The sequence below is a fragment of the Cydia splendana genome, chromosome 5 (assembly GCF_910591565.1).
Source record: "Cydia splendana chromosome 5, ilCydSple1.2, whole genome shotgun sequence".
NCBI classification, from domain to species: domain Eukaryota; kingdom Metazoa; phylum Arthropoda; class Insecta; order Lepidoptera; family Tortricidae; genus Cydia; species Cydia splendana.
The window spans coordinates 10,443,721-10,458,350 of NC_085964.1; the positions used below are offsets into that span (position 1 = coordinate 10,443,721).

Genomic DNA, 14,630 nt, shown 5'->3' on the forward strand with positions numbered 1-14,630 from the left:
CTTGATACTATATAACAACAAGATTGAGATGGAAACTGTTAAAGATGGACTGAAGGCAAAATTTGAGATGAAGGATTTGGGAAAGGCCGAACTGTTTCTTGGAATGCGGATTGAACAAGAAAACGGAAATATCCAAATCGACCAAGAGGCGAATACATTGACAAAGTCCTTCGTAGGTTTAAAATGGAAAACTGCAAGCCAGTTAGTACACCAGGAGTTCCAGGCCAACGTTTCAGAAGCCACATGCGCCATATACACCTGATGAAAATATACCCTACAGAGAGCTGATAGGATCACTGATGTATATAGCTGTGTGTTCTAGACCTGACATAGCACATTCAGTAAATTTTATGAGTCAGTTTTGTAACTGCTATGAGGAAGTTCACTGGACTTCTACAAAGAGAATACTGAGGTATCTTAAAGGTACGAAAAGCATGGGACTCAAGTACTCCAAGGACATGACATACGGATATATACGAGGATTTGCCGATGCAGATCATGGTGGAAACCTTGTTGACAGAAAGTCATATTCCGGCAATGTCTTCATAATGGCAAAGGGAGCCATTTCATGGCAAAGTACCAAACAAAGGAGTATAGCTTTATCAACAGCTGAGGCTGAATATATGAGCCTATCCGAAGCTGCCAAAGAAGCCATATTCCTTCAAAGGTTCCTTACAGAAAATATGGGAAAAGAGGAGTCGCCCATAACAATACATACGGACAGCCAATCCGCTATGGCAATTGCACAAAACCCAGTGCAACATCAGCAGACTAAGCATGTTGATGTTCGCTACCATTTTATTAGAGAAGCAATCGAAAATGGTGCAAATTCGCTGGCGTATTTAGAAACGAAGCGAATGGTTGCTGATGTCTTGACAAAAGCCGTTGTTAGAGAGAAGCATGATTTTTGTCGTAGAGAGATGGGTGTGTGTTAAAGGTTGTTCGTTAGTCAGAGTGAAAGGAACCAGGCGGCTTAGCACGGTCGCGTTTTTATCCCTTGTCACCATGCCTGTCACGTTCTAACAAGTATGTAAGTGCGAAAGGGACGCGCATAGTGATAGTCGATAAAAATGGAACCGTGCTGAGCCCGCAGGAGAGTTTGGATGAGGATAGGATGTCTGAGGGAAATCAATTGAGGAGGAGTGTTAGAGCAAAGAGGTTTAGACAATTGTTGACAGGCTGGCTGGTTTGAATCTTGAAGGATGTTTGAATAGAATGTTATGACGGTTCTCTGTTCGAGAAAATAATATTGTCAGCGGAGGCTGTTTTTATTGTAATTGTATTATTTTATTGTGTTGTATTTGATATTAAAGTATTTCGTTATACACAGTGTTTTCAGTGATTAGTTTAGTGTGAGAGGAGAAGTTCTCACACTAGTACTATTATTTATTCTGTGACCAAGGCTTAAAGTCGAAAATCCAACAACGCTTGATAAAAAGCGCCACCGCTGTCGTGTGAATAAATACACATGTATCCATTTGTGTCATTCAAACGCTTTTTTAACGCGCGTTGTAAAAGCGCCCGTGGGAATGGGGGCTTACATGATTTCATTCTTAAATAGATAATATGGAAATTATAGTTTGGCAAGCTATTTCCACCAGTAGAATAAGGCGGCGAATTTATAAATGGTACGCGCGAGGAAAAGCCTCCCAAAGAAAAATTGAATTTTTCTAGTGACAACTTTTAAAGTCGTAACAAACTACCGCACCGCCCAAGGTTGCGGTGCGGTGCGGCAGGCTGCTGTGGCTATTATGTTATGATTTTTTGTTATCTATCAGCGTTAAGGCCCCAGTACACAATGGGCCATCGCCGGCCATTCCAAGGGACGCATTTATGCGCTAGAGGGAGCAAGTGATATTGCTATCTCATTCTACCGCATGGCTGCGTCCCTTGGAGTGGCCGACAATGGCCCATTGTGTACTGGGGCCTTTAGCCAACGTCAGCTTAAAAGCCGTAGCACACTACCGCACCGCATAAAATGTGTCGTACGTAACACACACCGTACCGGCTTTTTTTTAGCTGAGTATATTGATGTTGCGGTAGTCTGTTACGGCTATTATAATTTTTTGTTATCTGTGCACGGTTGTACGTCAGCTTGACAGCGTTGAGTTGACAGTTCACTACTTGAAAAAAGCTTACACTGCTCGACTTACAGGTTACAGGCAAAACAACAATAATTTCGGAATTGTGTTGTGACAAGATAGTATTAAGAATGATATCTAATTTTGATAAACTTTGCGTGGATTTGGAAAAACAGGAATTAGAAGTAAGATTGAATTCAAGTCCAAGTGAATACATTTTTGTTGAAGGATAACCTAGCTCTATTCTTTGTTAATTATAAACTAATAAAGATTAACGCTTTATTACTATTTCAGGCACCCACTGGAGTGGCTTCGCCGTCTACGTATGCTCAGCTGTTAGTCATTTACTTGTATCAAAATGATCTGTAAGTAAAGTGGAAATGTTTTTTCTAAAATTTATTCACTTTTTATTTATACCCAATGCAAACTGTGATCATCATACTTGTTCTGATGTTTACGTTGATAAGTTTCATTGCTTTATCACCACCACCTACAATAAGTCTATAATTGAAAACATCCCATGGTTAGCAGCGGTGGCACTTAAAATAATACATTTGTAGACAAGTCAGATATGAATTTTCTAGTCTTCATCAGCATTAGAAAAACTGCTAAGGAGTCTGAAAATTTGGCAAGTTAAGATTAAGTTAAGTTAATATTAAGATGCCATCACTGCCTATTAGTGCTCCATTCTTTCTCTTCAATATAAGGAGCCAACTTTAGTGGTAGTAGTAGTTTAGAGGAGGCTTTTGTTGGATACCCCAACAACCTGACCTGGGTGAGAGTATGGTCAGACATAACAAAATCACCCTGTGTAACAAACTTCCACTTATACAATACTATACAATTAGTCTTTATTTACTGACTCATTTGTAGTATCATTTTGTTCCTTTAATACTGTTTTTAATTGTTACTAGTCAGTAACAATTAGTGGAGTATTAGTGGAAGTTTGTTACACAGGGTGATTTTGTTATGTCTGACCATACTCTGAGAGGTGAATGTCTAACCCTGAAATCGGGAGAAAATATCTGCTGTTCCAAATATGATTGAAATGTACAAGGAGAACGATTTTATTCGTTTTTGACATGTCCCCATAGTAAAAGTTTTTCAAAACAACCTACATATTCATCCCATAGTTAGAGTATGGTCAGGCAAAAAAAAACACTGTATAAGCACCCACTTTTCAGACAATGATAGGATTTGGATACCTGATGACATGCGCATGCTGAGAGTAGTAATTGTAAATATTTTATTGATCCTGAATGCTATCTCTTAAGTTTAAAATGAAATTTAAAAAGAAAATCAACTGATTAAAATATCACATGAATAAATTAATACCCTACAAAAAGCAGTCAAACCAGGGGTGGTTTGGGTGACACTAACATAAAATAAATGACATACTAATTAGTATGAAATATTGATATTTATTATGCATAAACTGAAATAAATAATAATATAATTTATATAGTAGTGTTTCTACTTGATAAAAATAAATTAAAATATTTTTCAGAAAAATAATTTAATTTGATTAAATACTTCTAATAGTATTTTTTATGCATGTTTATTTAATTCCAGATGTAATGCAAAGTTTTTGTGGAAAAGAATTCCACAAAGCATCACAAGTAGTAATCCCGAGATAAATGCTATCTGGGCGGTCGGACAGAAACTGTGGAAGAAGGATCTTGCCGGAACATACCAAGCTCTAGCTAGCTACAATTGGACTGAACCTGTAACTAATATTATAAGAGCACTTGAAGGTACTATTACATCTTTATTTTTTAATTATATTGTAGATCTTTGAAGTATGAATGTAAAACAAATATATGGTTTTCCACGGATACCTTATTAACAAAGCCCGGACGACGGGAGCAAAAATTCACTTTTCACTAGTGCTAATAGTGCTTAATTAAATATTGACTATTCTATCGACATCCATATGAACAATTTTTGAATCAGAAATTTATTTATCAAACTTATTATCTTACATGTCAGGTTGTTACACAATATTACATCAGGTAAGCTTATTATACAGGGTGGCCCATTTAGAGCGGTCAGTATGGGAAAATCTGAAACTATAAGACATACGACAATCTCTTCTTAGGAACCATGTCATTGATTTTAGTAACAAGAAAAACTGCATTCATACATTTTAAAAAATGTGTAGGTACTCAGTATTGAAAAAAATGGTGTATGTATGTATGTATGGATGTCGATAGAATAGTGGATATATTTAATTAAGCACTAGTGAAAAGTGCATTTTTGCTCCCGTCATCCGGGCTTTGCTTATTGTTAATAAGCATAAGCATGTTAATGCTCCAATAATAAATGTAAATGCAGTACTACGCAACGTGAGCGCCAACCGCCATAAGTTACCCGAGGAACATCACATTATGTTTTAGGGCCCTTACAAAATAATTATTACGACCAGAATCTACTGCATACTAACCAAATTAGACTGAAAATTGATCTGATGGTTATCAGTGTAAGGTAGAAGTACTAGTGCTCGACGCTGCACTAGTATTTGACATGGGCACTTTATGTCAAAGTAATATAGGTTAAATTTGAACAGCGAAGATTTTTCTGTATTGAAATTTAATCCTTGTCACTTTGACATAAAGTGCCCATGTTGAATACTAGTGCAGCGTCGAGCACTAGTACTTCTACCTTAATGGGGCTTAATTTTGACGGTTTGTCCAAAACCATATGTGGCAGTACATAGTGGTCACATTCATAGCTTTTAACCTTTTCGACGCTGTGTCAAACACAAGAGCTGTCACTCAGACACCATGTCACTGAAGTGTCAAAACTGAAGTTGAACTTTATATGCACATAGGTCGACGTTGTTGCTCTGTGGTCTGTGAAGGATTAATCAGTATGGCATTGGACCTACGGTGTGGATATATCCGTCATTAACGTCCAAAAGGTTAAGGCCCTCTATCAACATTTTTTCTTTGTTAAATGCAACACCTTGTATTTGTATTTTTACCTTTCTAGCATAACCATAAGCAAGGGAAACAAGCGAAGTATTGCAAAATATTGTAGTGACAATAGAGGCCCTTAACCTTAAACCTTAACTATTAAAGCAGCAACTAGATCGTCAAGTGCTTTTGTTTGTTAGTCCAGCTACATATTTTTTGTGTTGTCGCTCTTCCAGAGAGAGTCCGCGAGCGAGCATTCTTCCTAATCGGACGCTCCTACAACTCCATATCCCTGGACACCGTGGTATCCATGACCGGGCTGAGCCGGGACGCGGTGCTGCGCGCCTGCGCCGAGCGCAAGTGGACGCTGCGCGAGGACGGCGTCACAGTCGACCCCACGCCCCCCGCCCAGCCCGCTCCGCTACACACCTCCAGTGAAGACCAACTCTTCAAACTCACCGAGTTTGTGTCGTTCTTAGAAAATTAAGTAAGTGCTTTTATATCTTAAGTTCAGTGAGATGACAACTTAATATTGGTATATTTTAAGTTTCCGTAATAAATGATATTATAAACACTAGTTTTTTACCACTACAGACCTCCAGTAAAATTAAAAGTATTAATTTGTCCCCTCCGGCCGTTTTGGCAACCAAGTTTCGCAACCAGTTGTTGAAAAAGAATTAATAATCTTGTTACGCAACTAGTTGCCCAAGAAGAAAATATATTCCTGTTTTACATCCAGTTGCCAATGAAGAATAGGTCTCTGACACTTAGAACGTAGAAATATTTTAAATCAATATTTCCGAGAACATTTCCTACTTACCGAGAGTTGACGGAGCCCCGCTATGCGGGGCTCCTATTTCTGGGCGGTTTGCCCTTCGGGCATCTGAAGCTACCTAACGAACCTAACCTACCTACCTATTGAATTACTTTAGTGTGACGTCCGTGAAAATAGTACACTTTGGGGGAAAAAGCCTAGGTAGGTAGGTAGGTTAGGTTCGTTAGGTAGCTTCAGATGCCCGAAGGGCAAACCGCCCAGAAATAGGAGCCCCGCGAAGCGGGGCTCCGTCTAGTTAAGTTGTAAAGGAAATGTTTTTTGAAAAGAAAGTTTCGTACGTTAGACTCTTTCAGCTAAGGTCAGCTAAACGTAGGACAAATGTCCTTAGATTTACCATTGAAATGACAGTCTTATTTGGTAACTATAGTTGTAAACAAAGACAATTATTTCCTTTTCGTCAACTGGTTGCGAAACTCCACTGTCATCTACGCTAGTTTTGGTTCAGGAATATATTTTCTTCTTGGGCAACTAGTTGCGTAACAAGATTATTTATTCTTTTTCAACAACTAGTTGCGAAACTTGGTTGCCAAAACGGCCGGAGGGAATTTGTCAAGTAATGGTCTTATAAAATTTGTCAAGTGCTTCTGAATCTTCTGATAGACAATTCTAAAGAAACCGACAAAGAGGTACGAGTTTCAGCAAGATAATCTAAAATATTCGTTTCATTTTATAAATAAATAAATAAATATTATAGGGACATTGTTACACAAATTGACTAAGCCCCACGGTAAGCTCAAGAAGGCTTGTGTTGTGGGTACTCAGACAACGATAGATAACATAATTAACATAATTATTAGATTGTAGATTTTAACATAATTATTTGCTGGTAAAGGACGAATCTTGGACATACTTACATATGCATGGTTTCAGAGTGTTATGGATATTTGTGTAGGGATAGGTAAAAAGCCCATGATATAACAAATTGCATTTGATTTATTTTACAATCATTTAAACATGTCCTAAAAAATACATACAAAAGTATAAAGTTTAGTGGCAGTGTATAATTATTTAAAACTATCCTAAGACTTTATCCTACTTGCTAACATGTCTACATAAATATCCTATTTAGCGACTTTCCTGTTCCATAACAAATTCTCTTTCAAATATCACAAGCAGTACAATGCTTACAAAAATGAGTTTTAATTTTAACTTAACGATTAATACTATTCTAAAAATGAGTATCTACATTTGTTTAACCTAGCCGGTGACAGTACAGTTTTGGCAACTCTTAAGCCGCGTCTCCATATCGCGCGGCAAACTATCGAACATTGGCTCGCGTGGCAGCCGCGCGCAATGGATACCGGGCTGCCGCGCGAGCCAACTCGATCATTGGCGCGCTCGAACGTGCCGCGCGATGAACCATTCATTTTAGGATATGAGGCACCTCACTAGCCCGGTCACTGGTACCTCCCCTGGAAGGAGACCTGGTTTTGCCGCGGCTGCAGCCTCATGGAGTTGCTCTCGTCCTCGTCACCGAGTGTCGTCTCGTAGCCTCTGTTCACTTGCCCTCCGTTGGGCTCGGCAAACACATCCTTTACCGATATGTTAGCGGTTGATGTGCGATGACGTGGTACCACAAGATTGTTGTTCATCTGAAAGTAGCACCAGTATAATTTGATTGCGTTTTATGTTTAATGATAGCTGTGCGTTTTATGGGAGTCCTCTGAAAGGTAATAAAGGATGTATTTTCAACCCTTAGCCTAATTTGAATACGTCATTCCTGATCACATTTATGAAAAAAGAAACTTTTTTTAGAATTTTTCACGTTTTCCATCAAATCAAAATTATTAGGTGTATCAAAGATATATTTTTACCATTCCAGTTACTCCGTATTCGTTGTTTGCTCCGAGAGTTTGCATTTGTGATTTTCTTCGCTCCGCCATCACGGAATTCCTCCTCGTTTCTAGAGCCTTCAGCGTCTCTCTTCTTAAGGTCATCTTACGGTTGAGTACCGGCGTCCCTGAAAATTAATAGTTAGTTGGTGAATAAGAACACAAAACAAACTACTGTATCTGAAGCTATAAGCCATGTGCATGAACTATAGGGGGCAGCATAGGAGCCGTCAGATTTTTGGCGCGAGGCGTAAATGTGTCGTTTATGCTTCAGATGTAGCCCACAAGATGGCAGAACCTACTATGCACAAGGAAACGTACCGACGAGAACGGTAGATTGGTAGCACTTGTACATGTACATGTTTCCGATTCAGGCCACAAGATGACAGACCCTCCAACGCGCACGGTCCCTATTTATCGGTCCGAATTGACAGACGCGGACAGATATAAGTCGAGGAGAAAACGGGGAATCAATCTCTGTTTTTCACTTCTGTTGTGAATAAGAAATGTGTAAAGTTATTTTATCGTATTTCAATTCGTAATGACGTTGACGATTTGCTCGCGAAGACCAAGGTGCCTAGCCAAGGTGATAATCGTTTGCGCTACGATAACGAAACTCTTTGTGTCTCTCTATCAGTCTTCCATATTAGTGCGACAGTGACAGTTGCGTTTCTTTCGCTACGGAGCGTAAACGATTGGTATGTTGGCTACGCACCCTGGAGATTTTTGTATTAGGGATTTAGGTATTGTTTTACCTGGTCCATCATTAGCGTTCATATTAAAGAATCGTTTCTTGAAAGCCACATCAAGCGTGCCAATGTTCCTCTTCTTCTGTCGCGCCTTCTCCAAGTTATGGATGGTCTTTCTTCTGCCCACGTTGTGTGGTCCAGAGCCCGAATCGTTGTCGTAGTCGTCATCCAATCCATTTAACTTTTGTAAGTCTTTTACTATTGCTATTGCATTTTTATCCAGTAATGCATCTTGAGATAAGTCTTCCGCCTAAAATATAAAACGGAAAATACTTATTCAAGAATGACGAGATGAAGAGATGAGACTAGCACGAAATATGTGGATTGAATAACTGGTTCATGAAGTACTCGTTTATTAATGGATTACGTACCTTTTTCGCGCAGAACCAATTCAGTTCAGTGGATGCCAAGATATGCGAAAGGGTTCCAAATCGATGGAACAACATGGCAGTGAACTGGATGAACAAAATCAACGCGAAGAAGAACACGAATACCAGACCGATCGGTTCCAATTGCAAATATTCTTTTGAAATTAATACCTGAAAATGTTTTTAATTGTTAATACCTATGCGAATGCGTGTCAATAAAAAAAAAATTAAAAGTAAAACATAAATCATCATTTATTAGGTGTGTTTGAAATTGAAAAAGACGTGGTTTTTGTTACTGACATGTGCAAATTAATAGGAAACTTGAATCACCATAATAACACCAAAAACAATGTGTTTAATACGTGTGCAGTGAGAAAAATGCATTCGTATGTTTTTGACGTCATTTATGTTATCATGTGTAAAATTAAACATTAAACATAAAATGACAACGACTCGTAAGAACCAACCTATTTTTAGGACAAGTAAAAAAGTCAAGCGATATAATTTAAATTTAAGGCCCCGAAAACGAGTTGATTAATGAATCGATTTTACTTCGTGGGTTAAGGTGTCCACATTTTCTGCCCTAAAAATAGATCATCGTCCTGACGAGTATTGGTTGGTTCATATTAAAGTAACACTTATAACTTAGGAGTTAACTGTATTAAGTTGCCTTTCCATTGTACCTATTTAGATAGAAACATTATCCTGTTACACAAATCACCACGCTGTCCGAGGTGTAAAGTATGTACAAGGAGAAGTAGTGACCCGGTCACCGTGTTTAATAAGAAGATACCTCCACCCTAATAACCAAAGACAACATCGATCCTCCATGTTGGATAACGTGAAATTGCAGGGATAGTTGTGGATAGTGACATTTTAACCAGGAATAAGTTCTACGGAATTATCAAATAACGGATCTAGGGTAACCATCAGTAACGTAACTAACTTCACTAAGAAACGCTACCGTTATAACAAGGATTAGAAATAATTGATCAAATGTAACCTAATCCTTTTACTGGGATTTGCGTTGATCAGGAATATAATTGGGATTCGGATATTAATTAGAAGGCGTGTAAACCCATTAGAGTGTCGCCGAAGAAGTTTAGTCCTCCGTGTGTTGGGGTTCCATGCTGGTGTGCCAAACCAGGACAGACCGGTTAGAAGAAGATCGTTAGACTCGTGAGACACAATCTTCGATAGTTCTGGCTATACCTCGCCTGTCTCCTCGATGTACGTAATATTTGTCTTAATTCCCAAAGGCCAATCCACGTGGAGTTGATCTTTGTTGAGTTGTAACAGAAACACTATCAATATGAATAACGCGTTAAACATAACGAATGCAAAAACTGACTTATTACGAAGCTCTATCAAATCGGCAGCAATTCTAGCCTGTAAAAGTACATAAAACAGTTATTTAGCAATGCGTCAACCTTCAAGGGTGATTGGGAATGACTTAAAGTAAATAGCACGGGTCTATTTTTGTTTGGAATGTTTGTAAGAAATCTTCATTCGTCATAGTCCCGAGTCATCGTTGAAGGCCGATCGCTGGATAGGGAAGTCACTGTACCTCTTGCGTAACCTCATCATACGTAATGTTAGTTTTTACTCCGAGCGGCCATTTGAAATGAAGGTTGTCCTTATTCAGTTGCAATAAGAACACAATGAGGACAAAGAGGGCATTGACCATAAAGAATGAAAACACAGACGAGTTTCGCAATTCTTTAAGGTCTCTGGATATACGGTCCTAGAATTAGGGGAAGATTAACATTAAAATATAATATTCGTAGCATTTTTACCTGTAAAGGAACTGATTAGTCTTACATTCTATACAAAATAGTACGAATCAAAAATGTTTTTGAATCAGGTTCGTATTATAGTACCAAAGTTATTGTGGCTGAATCTCAAAGTTCCGGAGATTTAAAAAAGGACTTCAATAGTTAGTTATATCTATCCGAGTGTCCGATTGTCCCATATAAACGTGTGGTTTCTCGTATTTAAGATGTTATTCTGCGTTATAAAACAATGACAGTTTTTGTATATTTCGAAGCATATTGGAGAAAAATATATTTCGAAGTCTTGTCATAGAGAAAGAAAACACAATTCGCGTTTGTATGAGACATTCTGGAAACTATTTCGGGGGATACTTCTTATACAGGTTGTCCCATAAGTGACACGTCACAGTGACACTGGAGGTAGACCAGGCCAAGAGGACCCAAACCAACTTAACATGACCCCAGTAAAAGTGGCACGGTTTTCGAGTTATTGCCAAATTAAGGTTTTTCATGAATTTTGACCGTTTTTAACATTGTTAGTGTCAGTGTGCACTTGGAAAGGTCTCAAAGTTATTTTTTTTTATGTGTACGGCATCATGAATAGTTAATTAAGATAACAGAATAGGTATTTTATCGATAAACAACGTAAAATGCAAAAAAGTACTGGTATAATCTTGAATTAAATTCACAGCGAAACATTAATTTCGACTTTGACCATCTGTCGTGAAAAAAAATTACTAGAAAAGTAATGAGCACATAACGTCAAGCTATTGAGCATGTTATGCAGATTCAAAAATGGTATGACAATGACACTTTCCAGCAATAAAATAGGAATTATTATCATCTTTCGAAAGCCTCATAAAAAATAAGTTAAAACTAGGAAATCAGCAATCCGAAATGCTTAAAAGATAATGTTTACTCCAAGCCAATAACGTCCCAAGAGGAACTACGGCGGCGTATGTTCGAGGCAGCACGAAACATATCCGAAATTAATTTAAGAAAATTAACTTGAAGTTTTACAAGACGGTGCCAAGCGTGCATACGAGCCGGGGTAAAACCATTCGAGCACCTATTGTAAAATAAAATTATTTTAATAAATTGATTAATCTTCAACCTGCAGTATTTTATTTTCTTTGAACCTTTATCAACTCAATGATATCCTTAAAAAGGGAGATAACCATTTTCCATCTCTTTCTTTTAGACATTCGGCAAATACTGAATAGGCGTTTTTTTATTTCTGTATCCAGAATTAGATATCTTAACATAAATCGTTATTTTTTACTAAGTAGCAACGGATTGCAGATTTCCTAGTTTTAACTTATTTTTTATGAGGCTTTCGGAAGATGATAATAATTCGTATTTTAATGCAGGAAGCTACATGTGTCATACCATTTTTGAATCTGCATAACATGCTCAATTGTTTGACGTTATTTGCTCATTACTTTTCTAGTAATTATTTTTCACAACAGGTGGTTAAAGTAGAAATTAATGTTTCGCTGTGAATTTAATTCAAGATTAAACCAGTACTTTTTTGCATTTTACATTGTTTATCGATAAAATATTTATTCTGTTATCTTAATTAACTATTCAAGATGCCGTACACATAAAAAAATTAACTTCGAGACCTTTCCGAGTGCACACTGGCACTAGCAATGTTAAAAACGGTCAAAATTCATGAAAAACCTTAATTTGGCAATAACTCAAAAACCGTGCCACTTTTACTGGCGTCATGTTAAGTTGGTTTGGGTCCTCTTGGCCTGGTCTACCTCCAGTGTCACTGTGACGTGTCACTTATGGGACACCCTGTATATTTGAAGTTGAAATGAACGTAGATACGGGTCCAAAATTCCAAATGTTATAAGTACTTAGGTATTTGTCCAATGTATTAATAGATACCTATATTATATATGCCCATGTTGTTTCAATGTGATTTCGATTTTTTTTTTTCATAATATGGATATTTTTACACAAATGTCACCTTTATGATATATTTTACCTGTTCTTCCTTATTAGCATCAATGGGGTAGAGATATTTGTCAATGAGATCCTTCCAGAACTGCAGCTCTCCCTGACTCAAAAAGTCAACTTCACCCTTTTTCAAATCTTGGTCTTCTATCCAATAAGGATTGATGAGGTCATCTCTTCGTTCCTAAACGAATAATACAAATTAGGAATACGATTTTACTTTAGTATTTTCATCGTTCTTGTTTCTACTTTTTACCAAGAGCACCTCTATATATACCTAATCAAGGGTTGATAAACCTTTTCGGTATAGACAGTCAAAGTCTACAAATTGGCAATTTGGTTCTGTTAAATGACCAGAGTTAAATGAAGAAGATTCGATATTGTAACAAAGTAGTGTAAGTTTATACCCTCGGTACAGTAGACAAAGTGTCGGTATCGGAATCCGAGTTGTGTTCGTCCTCTGGGTCCTCTGCTAACGCATCTAACCCGTGATCGCCATTCGTACTACCTCTGTGCCCAATCGATAGCTTACGTCCTCTACTTAGTCCATGTGGATCAACTGCCCTGCAATTTTACATTAACTTATTAGTATCAAATTTTTAATAACTGGTGTATAGTATATTTTATAAAAATAAAAATGTACTCCACCTTTCTACAGTTTCCAATTTTTTCTCCAATTTTTCGAGCGTCGAAGCAATATGCAACAGCTGAATTTTCTCCTCGTTGCCCTTGGGATGCGTGCAAAGCAAGCACTTGAAAAGCCCAGCGAAAGAGAATTCAATAGATCCCTCTTCTTCGTTGCTATTTACACCTTGTAAAAATCCTAAGAGGGACTTCTGTTTAACTTTCTTCTTTGCTTCCTCGGCGTCTTTCTTCTCCTGCTCGATTTCCTAAAAAGTCCATAATCGCATTAGCCATCTTAGTACAGCAGTTAAATTGCTTGGATACCAACTATGTTAACCAACTTAACCAACAAGGACTTACTTTCTTTGTTTTCTTAGTCTGCACTTCTCGAGTACCCCACGATACGACGTTTAAGTTTATAATCGAATACAAAATCAAAAGCAAGTACATAGATGGGATAGACAGTAAATAGATGATTCCGGGCACGATACACCAAAACTCTTGTGGATGCAAGCACGCCGCTATGAAGAAGGAACTCGACAACGCTATCAAAAATATGGCCGAAGGTGATCCTATGCCGTCCTCGCCTAACTGGAGCGCGGTACCGACGATTACAGCCATCATTATCATAGCGTACGCTGTCGATAGAATTTGAGCAACCAGTAACTGTAACAAGAACACGTTACAAATAAATATTTCAAACACTCCTCAGAACATATTGTTTTCACTGAACAAATCGAAATTGGCTGACTGATTTCTATGCCAATGTCCTCTAATGAGCTCTTGAGACTGCTTTTCTGATTTATTACAATTATTTTTATAGTGCATTGTTTGGAGTTTCGAGTAAAGCAGTTGGACGGACTGGCTTTCTTTATTACCGACAGTTATAAACTTTAACAGTGTGATCTACTTTAGCAGTGTATGGTTTGATTGGTCTCATGATATCTAATGTCAATTGTGAAGTCCTATCTATTGTACTTGCTGATCTTACCTGAATTTCGGATTTCATCGTGAAGCAGACAAACATGAATAGCAATATCGGGTACAAATTGTATTCGAAGGAGGTCCAATTGTCGATTCGGAAAGCAGCCACGAAGGCACCCACCAACATAAGGAATATAGTGCCGGGACCCAGAATCGTACCGCCCATCAACATCATCTGAAATTAATTGAAAGTTATATTAGTCTTAAGTCCATTAGGACTACAGCTATTAAGCTGTTATTAGATAAAGATAGTTTATTATTCATGTAGGCATATTACAATGCGCTTATGAACGTCAGATAAAGCTACACCGGCTCCAAACATACACCTCTGCCTCGAGAAGATTTAAATCCCCCCTCAATTGGAGGAGGGTATCCCAATATGGGACCGGCAACAAACTCGGCGGGACACATCGTTTCAAAACACATGTGAGTATGTTTTATTCTATATGTTTCGTAGAAATCTGCTCGTCACATTCTAAGGCATCACGGAGTTCACTCGACAACC

At 37.9% G+C, this 14,630-nt stretch overlaps 2 protein-coding genes across 4 annotated transcripts in view; one reads left to right on the forward strand and one right to left on the reverse strand.

The window, feature by feature from the left end:
- Positions 1 to 2,133: 2,133 nt before the first annotated feature.
- On the forward strand, positions 2,134 to 5,551 carry LOC134790703 (COP9 signalosome complex subunit 8). The gene is made up of 4 exons (XM_063761606.1): positions 2,134 to 2,266; positions 2,376 to 2,446; positions 3,654 to 3,835; positions 5,233 to 5,551. The coding sequence occupies exons 1-4, from the start codon at positions 2,213 to 2,215 to the stop codon at positions 5,481 to 5,483; spliced, it is 558 nt and encodes a 185-aa protein (XP_063617676.1). The 5' UTR covers positions 2,134 to 2,212; the 3' UTR covers positions 5,484 to 5,551.
- A 1,653-nt stretch (positions 5,552 to 7,204) lies between these two features.
- The window catches only part of LOC134790647 (chitin synthase chs-2), a 34,682-nt gene continuing 27,256 nt past the window's right edge, over positions 7,205 to 14,630 (reverse strand). For 2 of the 3 annotated variants that reach the window (XM_063761510.1, XM_063761512.1), the window contains 10 exons: positions 14,133 to 14,300; positions 13,502 to 13,807; positions 13,166 to 13,407; positions 12,925 to 13,081; positions 12,549 to 12,701; positions 10,348 to 10,524; positions 8,784 to 8,951; positions 8,419 to 8,662; positions 7,646 to 7,791; positions 7,205 to 7,423 (listed from right to left, as the gene is read on the reverse strand). In XM_063761510.1, the coding sequence (XP_063617580.1) occupies positions 7,229 to 7,423; positions 7,646 to 7,791; positions 8,419 to 8,662; positions 8,784 to 8,951; positions 10,348 to 10,524; positions 12,549 to 12,701; positions 12,925 to 13,081; positions 13,166 to 13,407; positions 13,502 to 13,807; positions 14,133 to 14,300 (1,956 nt within the window). In that variant the 3' untranslated portion in view covers positions 7,205 to 7,228. Of the gene's footprint in view, positions 7,424 to 7,645; positions 7,792 to 8,418; positions 8,663 to 8,783; positions 8,952 to 9,992; positions 10,170 to 10,347; positions 10,525 to 12,548; positions 12,702 to 12,924; positions 13,082 to 13,165; positions 13,408 to 13,501; positions 13,808 to 14,132; positions 14,301 to 14,630 lie in introns of all 3 variants that reach the window. The other variant, XM_063761511.1, reaches the window with a different exon arrangement.